Raw genomic sequence first — 8,407 nt, 5'->3', positions numbered from 1 at the left:
CTACTCAAAATATCTAAGAAAGAATATCCTTCCCCTTGGACCTAAACATTATGAAGGTCCGTGAATAAATTTACAACTCTATAGTTTTAAAAAATAAATTGATAATTTTCATGAAATTTAATAAGAGAAGTGTGAGTTATCAAGTTTTAACTAAATGTAAATTAAACAATATTTTCAGCTCACGCATCTTTAAACACCGCTATATATGGGTTATCCGCAAGCTTTGTTACTAAATTGGTTAAAAAAGCAAAATTGGTACTAATCACTATATATACAACCGTTTATATATAATTGTTATTTTGAATAATCTCTCATTAAACTTTTATTTATTGAATATTTAAAAGAAAATAAAACATTTATTTATCGAGTATTTAAAGGAAAACATTGTAATTGCATATTACACTAAAAATGTTCAAAATATAAAAAAAGACATTATTTTTCAAAATCTGAAAAGAAAAGTCCCACCCTTAATATAAGAAAAAAAGAAAGTCAAACATTATATAAAGTACGAATTCCTTGGATGTCATCGTTATGGAGACCCTTAGTCGTCCCAGAAGAAATACTCGAAAACATAATAGCTCCTTCCACTGAGCTATGCCCAAGACCAAGTAGGTGTCCTATCTCATGCAAGGCCACAGTCTCCAAGTCGTATGCCCCTTGCATTGCACCTATTGCCCATCTTTCATCTGCATCATAATGGAATCGTCCATCTTGCGGTGCAAAGGCATGAGCAAGAATTCCACCACGTCCATCAAAAGAATATCCATCCCCATGGTTACCTTTGTGAAACCCTATTTTGATATCGGCAGTGGTATAATCTTGTACCCTTGAAAACCTGAAATGTGTGTTGGCAGCCCATGTTTGGAAAGCTTTTGCAACAGGGTCCACAGCTTGAGTTGGAGTTCGAGGAAGAAACCCATAGGTGAGACTATACTTAGAGGTTGGCCATTTTGGATTTCCAGGGAAGAATGTATAATGAGAGACTGTATGGAGGATGGTGGAGCTATGGTGATGGTTTTTCTTGCTAGAATCCATTCGAGTGGTTCCATTAACGATGTCTGGTACACCACATCGAGGCATAATCATCTTGGACACAGTTTGAGAATCTAAGGATCCAGTGACGTTCAAATGGTAATTGAGCTGATAGGTTTTAAGAGCAGACTCCAATAGTTCATCAAAATCATCACCATTGGCATGAGACTGATTTTCATAGTGTAAGTAACCAAAATGTTCAAGGTAGGTTTTCAGCTCATGAATGCCTTTGAGCTTATCACCCTTATGGCATCCTTGAAGATTCTTAAGGAAATCAAATGGTGGTGATTTTTTATCATCAAACTTTGCTAAAGCTGCACGAGGAAGAAGAGAAATGAAGACAATAATAGTGAAAGAGAAGATGGCGAAAGCTTTAGAAGCCATATTTGGGACAAAAATTGAGCTTGAACTTGATGGTTTGTGAGAACTCAAAGCTCTCATGCTTAGCTATTTATAGGGCAAGATGGAAAAATCAGTCTTCCCTTATAGATTTAGAAGAGAAAGTCAGTCTTATATTGCAATTAATTAATTCATGAATTGTTCAAAACGTGTGGAATAAAGAAGAAGAATAGCAACATAAATAGACTATTTCTTACGTGATGGAAGTTCATAATTCCAACCTAGCTTAGTCTTTCAATTCCAAAAAGTTGACCTAAATTCCACTTATAAAAACAAAATTCACAGACCTAATGGAACTTCATAATTTTTTTTAAAAAGAAATTTCTTATGCTCATTACCCAAAAAATCTTAAATGTTTGAGAGCAAAAAGAAAGGACAAAGAGGATACTTGTTAAAAAATTTTAAGCAGATGAGGTATATTTAGAATTTTCTTTTTAAAACTATTGGCTTGATCAAAGCTTTTTATTAAGTTTTAATAATTATAAATTGTTCACTATCATTTATGTGGAAATATTAAAATACTTGGTTGTTCTGAAATATTTATTAAGACATATTATGAATTTTTACTATTTTTATGCTTAATTTGATTGGTAGTTGTTATTTGAATTTTAAACAGAAGTCACTTTAATAATTCATTATATTACATTATTTTATCTATGCTAGGACGCAACTGTATTCGGTTTAAATCGAAAAAATTGATCTAACCGAATTAATTTAAAATTTTTGTTTGATTTTTTATTTATTTCGATTCGGTTCGATTTTTAATTTTAAAAATTTTGATTATTTTAATTCGGTTCGATTTTAATAAGAAAAAAATCAAAAAATTGAATCGAACGATTAGTGATAATAATATATTATTTTCAATAATATAGAAAGATTATATCATATTAAGGTTAAAATATTTCAATTAAATTTGAAAATACTAAAAATAAAGTGTAAAAGTAAAAAATTTATTAAAAATTTAAATTAATCGAACTGAACCGAATCAGACCGATTTAATTCAATTCAATTTTTGATCAAATTCAATTTAATTCGATTTTTATAAATACTAAAATTTCAATTTTTAATTTATTCCGTTCGATTTACTTTTGAATAAAATCGACTGAATACTCACCTTAATATATGCCTTAGTCTTATTCATGCATACTTTTCTCACTCTGACTAATCTAACAGTTAGAAATGAATTATGGGTAGCAGAGAATTAATGGTTGGTGAATGTGAACACAACCATTCTTTTTCTTTTTCTTGTTATTTTTATTATTGTTATATACTTTTTTATGAAAATGAAATATTTTTTATTTTAACTATACGTTATATACTTTATATAAATATTTTTTATTTTATACATTTAATTATGATAACTAAAAAATATTTTAATATAATTATTTTTAGAGAAAAAATTATGATATAAAGGGATACATTAGTAGAATATATGTATATTATTATTATTTTGCACTCACAGTCTTAGTCTGGTGATAGGTGTATCTGAGTAAAATTTCAAATTCTATTCCTCCAATCTCCGTTTCAAAAAGTATATATTATTATTTTAAATATAAAATAAAATTTTTTTTATATTATATAACAAATGATTATTCAAATTTAATTATAATATAAGAAGAAAAGTAACTATTTCGTATACAGATAATTTTAACTTGTTTTAATCGTATACATAAAAAAGTTAAAAAAATGTTAGGTATATAATTGTTTCATTATATTTATTTCAATTGATATTATATTATTTAATCAAAATTTAACAACAATATCCTTTAGAAAAACATAATAATAAGGTAGACTTTCATTTTATTAAATATATTTTAAATTACTCTAATTAATGGTATTTAATAAGATATATGTATAAAAATAATTAATTGTAAAATTCATTATATACTGTGTGTTAATTCTATTAATTGCAATAATATCCCTCAATTTATCGTAAAACTCTCGGTTTTTCAATTGAAACATCTGAATAAATATATTATTAGGGCCTTTCAATAATTTATACTTTATTTCAATTAAATCTGTAAATAAATTTCATACAAAACACATTTAGCATTGAATATATTATTTTACTAATATAAATTGAAATGAAAGCCTTATAGGTAATATTTGACTGGAATTAAAATTAAGTAAAATAGTAATTACTATTTTTAAATAAAAAAAATCAATAGAAATAAATGATTTAGATGCAATCAATTATTTATAGAGTAACATGAAATCATATGACTCGCTTTTAAGCGACAAATAAATGGAAAATAAATAAATAAATATGAATTTTAAATTAAATATAAAATTTTTGGAAGAAAATTATATAATTATAATTTACACTTTATTATGAATATCACTACTAATAGTCTTTTAGGGACTTATATTTTTAGATAAATAATAAGTTTATTACAGTAACCTACTACTTAAGTCAAAAATTTTATTTGCCTCTAAATAGTATTTTGTTTATTTTTAATAATAAATTTTTTAGACAACTATTTATTAATATCTAAATGTTATATTATTTACTTTTAATTATTAATTTTTGAAGTAAATATTAATTTGTTTCTCTATATCATATTATTTGTTTCTAATAATAAAATTTTGGAGGCGAAAGCATGTGCTACAAAAATTTAATAAAATATTTTGTAAATTTATTTGTAACTATAACAATTTTACAAATAAATATTGATAAAAATATATATATATATATATATATATATATATTTTCTTTATAAACTAGTTTTATGTCTATTTGTATTAATTTAATTTCACAAACGGATCATATAGCTATTTGTAAATTAGTTTGTATCTATTTAATTTTATAAATAAATTATACATCTGTTTATGGATTTATTTGTATCTATTTCATTTTATACATAAATTATATGTCCATTTGTATCCATATAATTTTTTAAATAGATTATATGTTCATTTGTAAATTCATTTAATTAAGCGGTAGAAGAATAATTTTTTTTGTCCTCTATCATCGAACGTTGGGATTTTGGGTGTCTTCAAACCAGATGGCATTATTAGATGGAGTTGATGAAGGACAGGGGTTGTTCAAGGAGAAAGGAGGACAAAATTTTAGTATTTCTCTTGGAAATTGTAACGCCCCGAAAATCCGGACCGCTACCGGCGCTAGGATTCAGGTCGGCTTAAGGCCGCCGGAACCCGTAGCAAGCCTACATACATCCTGTTTACCTGTTTAATCCCATACATGATCAACAAACATACATAAGAATTAAAAACTTTTCTTTTTCTTCATTCACCAAACTCAACCTGTGCATGCACTATATTCATCATATACATAAACATTAATCCCTCTGTGGGATTTCATCAAAGCCTCAATGGGCAATATATCTCCTGTGTTGAGTTGGTTCATATATACATCATAAAATAAGATCATGTACATACCAAGGGATTAACATATACTATGGTCAAGCACATATCTATCCTCAATAACATAATCACATAAACTTTACATTACATTCTTATCATTTTTCATGTCCACATACTCTAGCTATTACATACATATGACTTTTCTCTTCTTTTCTTCTCTATCAATCCCGTACCTGCAAACCTGGGGTTAGGGGAGAGGGGTGAGCTAAAAGCCCAGTGAGCAGAAACTAAAAACATTATATTAAAATTCATGCTTTCATGAAATGCATCATATCACAGACAATCCACATCAAGGGTGAACCTGTCACCAATTAGTCCCAACATAGTCTCGTGCCAGGCCGTAGCATGGGGTCCTGGTCTTCCTGTCATAACATACATAAAGTCTCGTGCCAGGCCGTAGCATGGGGTCCTGGTCTTCCTGTCATATCATATATAAAGCCTCGTGCCAGGCCGTAGCATGGGGTCCTGGTCTTCCTGTCATAACATACATAAAGTCTCGTGCCAGGCCGTAGCATGGGGTCCTGGTCTTCCTGTCATAACATACATAAAGTCTCGTGGACTAATTGGATCATACAGCATTCACCCACAACCACAAAATAAAATGCAATGCGACATATTCGTGAACTAATGCAATCAGCCTATTACATGTCATCATGATGCATGAAACATGCTCAAAACATTTAATTGCTTGCTTTAAAACATTAAGCTTGTTTCCACTCACCTCTGGCTAGCTCTGACCAGACACTGAAGCAGCTCACTCACTGCTGGGGTCCTCGGTTCCTCGGGTCCGAACCTACACAGGTGGACTCCAATGAGGGACCAAACATATATAAACACCACTCTAATATATCCCCCAAAAACCCCCTAAAACATCATGAAAACATCACAGAAAATATGCATGAAATGGCTGAACAGGGCACCTTCGGCGGCACCTTCGGCGGCCGAAAGTCCTGGACAGAGACGAAACTCAGCTAGGTTCGGCGGCACCTTCGGCGGCCGAAAGTGCCAGACAGAGACGAAAGTCTCTTTTCGGGGGCACCTTCGGCAGCCGAAAGCTGCCTTCACAAGAGGGGTTCGGCGGCCGAAACTCCCTTCGGCTGCCGAACCTGGTTTCTGCCAAACGGCAGAAACTTGGTTCAAATGAACCTCCTGCCTCCCAAAACCATAGATCATGCATATTTCTCAACTAAAACACACATACAAGTTCCTAGGGGCCTCCAACATGCATATACCCCATCTACAACACTTCATTCACACACAATCAAGCTACATTGCTCAAACATCATCAAAACCCATAAACTCAACATATGTCCTAACATGCATTTCTACCCATAGATCTTACTTAAAACTTGTTTAAAACATAAAAAGGGTTCAAGATCGACCCTTACCTCTTGAAGAAACGAGAGGAAAGCGATCCTAGCTTGGAGATGGAGAGATTAAGCTCTTTGAACCTCCAAGCACTCAAAACTTGCTCAAAGCTCACAAATCTTCAAAACAAAGTTATAAACTTGTTAAAACCATGAAAGATCTAGAGGAAACACTCAAGATCGAGGGAGGAACGGTGGAGACTCACCTTGGCCGACAATGGGAGAGAAAAAGCTCGCCCGTGCGGACCAAGGGGACCCTTTTATAGTGGCTGGCCAGGCCACGTTCGGGGGCCGAATGTGCCTCCGCATCCATGCAATGTTCGGCGGCCGAACATAAGGTTCGGCGGCCGAACCTGCACTTCCCTCACTTAGACTTTCGGGGGCCTAACGTGCCTCCCAAAGTCCATGCATGTTCGGCGGCCGAAAGTGAGTTTCGGCGGCCGAACCTGGGTTTTTCCTTAAAGAAATTTCATGCAAAAACTTATTTAAAATCATACTTAAAACATTAAAATACATGAAAACATTTTATAAAAACATGCTTTTACCCTTCTAGAGGTTTCCGACACCCAAATTCCACCGGACGGTAGGAATTCCGATACCGGAGTCTAGCCGGGTATTACATTCTCCCCCCTTAAGAACATTCGTCCCCGAATGTTCCTCAACTAGTACATGCATAGCGAAACAAACATAACATACACACATATAGCACATGGAACACATCTCAACTAACCTTAGAAGAGGTGGGGGTACTGCTGGAGCATGGACTCCCGGGTCTCCCAAGTGCATTCTTCCAAATTGTGGTGGTTCCAAAGGACTTTCACCATCAGGATTTCCTTGTTCCTCAACTTTCTGATCTGAGTGTCAAGAATCCGCACTGGCTGTTCAACATAAGTGAGATCCTCTTGGATCTCCACATCAGGCTCGCTAAGAACCTTGCCCGGATCTGACACGAACTTCCTCAACATGGAAACATGGAAAACCGGATGGATTCTCTCCATAGAAGCAGGCAAGTCCAGCTTGTACGATACATTCCCAATCCTTTGCAGGACTTCAAAGGGTCCAATGTACCGCGGAGCTAGCTTACCCTTCTTACCAAATCGAACCACCCCTTTCATCGGAGACACCTTGAGCAATACTAGATCCCCCTCCTGAAACTCTACCTGTTTCCTGCGGATGTCTGCATAACTTTTCTGCCTGCTGGTGGCAGTCTTTATCCTTTCTCTGATAATGGGCACCACCCTGCTGGTGATCTCAACAAGCTCAGGCCCTGCTAAGGACCTCTCTCCAACCTCTTCCCAGCAAACGGGTGACCTGCACTTCCTCCCATACAAAGCTTCATATGGAGCCATCCCTGTGCTAGCATGATAGCTGTTATTGTAGGCAAACTCCACCAAAGGTAGATGTTGCTTCCAAGAACCGCCAAAATCTAGCACACACATTCTGAGCATATCTTCTATGGTCTAGATGGTCCTCTCTGAATGTCCGTCTGTCTGTGGATGGAAGGCAGTGCTAAAATCCAACCTAGTACCCATAGCACTCTGCAGACCCCGCCAAAATCTGGAGGTAAACTGGGGCCCTCTATCTGACACTATAGATACCGGGACCCCATGTAGTCTGACGACTTCATCCACATAAACCTGCGCTAACTTATCCACAGAGTAGTTGCTCCTAACTGGAATGAAGTGAGCAGATTTGGTGAGTCTGTCCACAATCACCCATATGGAGTCTAGTCTGTTGGATGTTGCCGGTAACCCCACTACAAAGTCCATAGCTATGTTCTCCCATTTCCATTCTGGAATGGGTAGCGGGTTAAGCATTCCAGCCGGCTTCTGATGTTCCAGCTTCACCCTCTGACATATTTCGCAGGCTGACACGAATTGTGCCACTTCCCTCTTCATAGCTGGCCACCAATAAACCTTCTTTAGATCTTGATACATCTTGGTGGCTCCAGGGTGAATGCTGTATCTTGCATTATGAGCCTCTCTCATAATGTCTCCTTTAAGCCCGATGTCATCTGGTACACATAGTCTATTCCCATAGCGGAGGATCCCCTTACTGTCGAATCTGAACTCACTATCTTTGCCTGACTGAACAGTCCTGGCAATCTTCACTAACTCTGGGTCCTCGTGCTGTTTCTGAGCCACCTACTCCAGAAACACGGGTGTTACTTTCATCTGTGCAATCAAAGCACCTGTACCAGACAACTCCATCTGTAGACCCTCCTC

The 8,407-nt window shown here is 34.9% G+C and overlaps 1 protein-coding gene across 1 annotated transcript; it reads right to left on the bottom strand.

Annotated features, from left to right (window-relative positions):
* Positions 1 to 336: 336 nt before the first annotated feature.
* Positions 337 to 1,460, bottom strand: LOC122721989 (metalloendoproteinase 3-MMP-like). Its single transcript, XM_043951465.1, has one exon. The coding sequence runs from the start codon at positions 1,414 to 1,416 to the stop codon at positions 490 to 492; it is 927 nt and encodes a 308-aa protein (XP_043807400.1). The 5' UTR covers positions 1,417 to 1,460; the 3' UTR covers positions 337 to 489.
* Between the last annotated feature and the right edge of the window lie 6,947 nt (positions 1,461 to 8,407).

Source organism: Manihot esculenta, chromosome 15, assembly GCF_001659605.2.
Source record: "Manihot esculenta cultivar AM560-2 chromosome 15, M.esculenta_v8, whole genome shotgun sequence".
In the NCBI taxonomy this organism is placed as follows: domain Eukaryota; kingdom Viridiplantae; phylum Streptophyta; class Magnoliopsida; order Malpighiales; family Euphorbiaceae; genus Manihot; species Manihot esculenta.
The sequence above is the reverse complement of the archived record's forward strand: the minus strand, read 5'-3'. Positions and strand labels throughout refer to the sequence as shown.

What these genes read in the sequence shown, in the direction of transcription:
- LOC122721989 (XM_043951465.1), bottom strand. Translation starts at nt 1,416, where the DNA reads ATGGCTTCTAAAGCTTTCGCCATCTTCTCTTTCACTATTATTGTCTTC.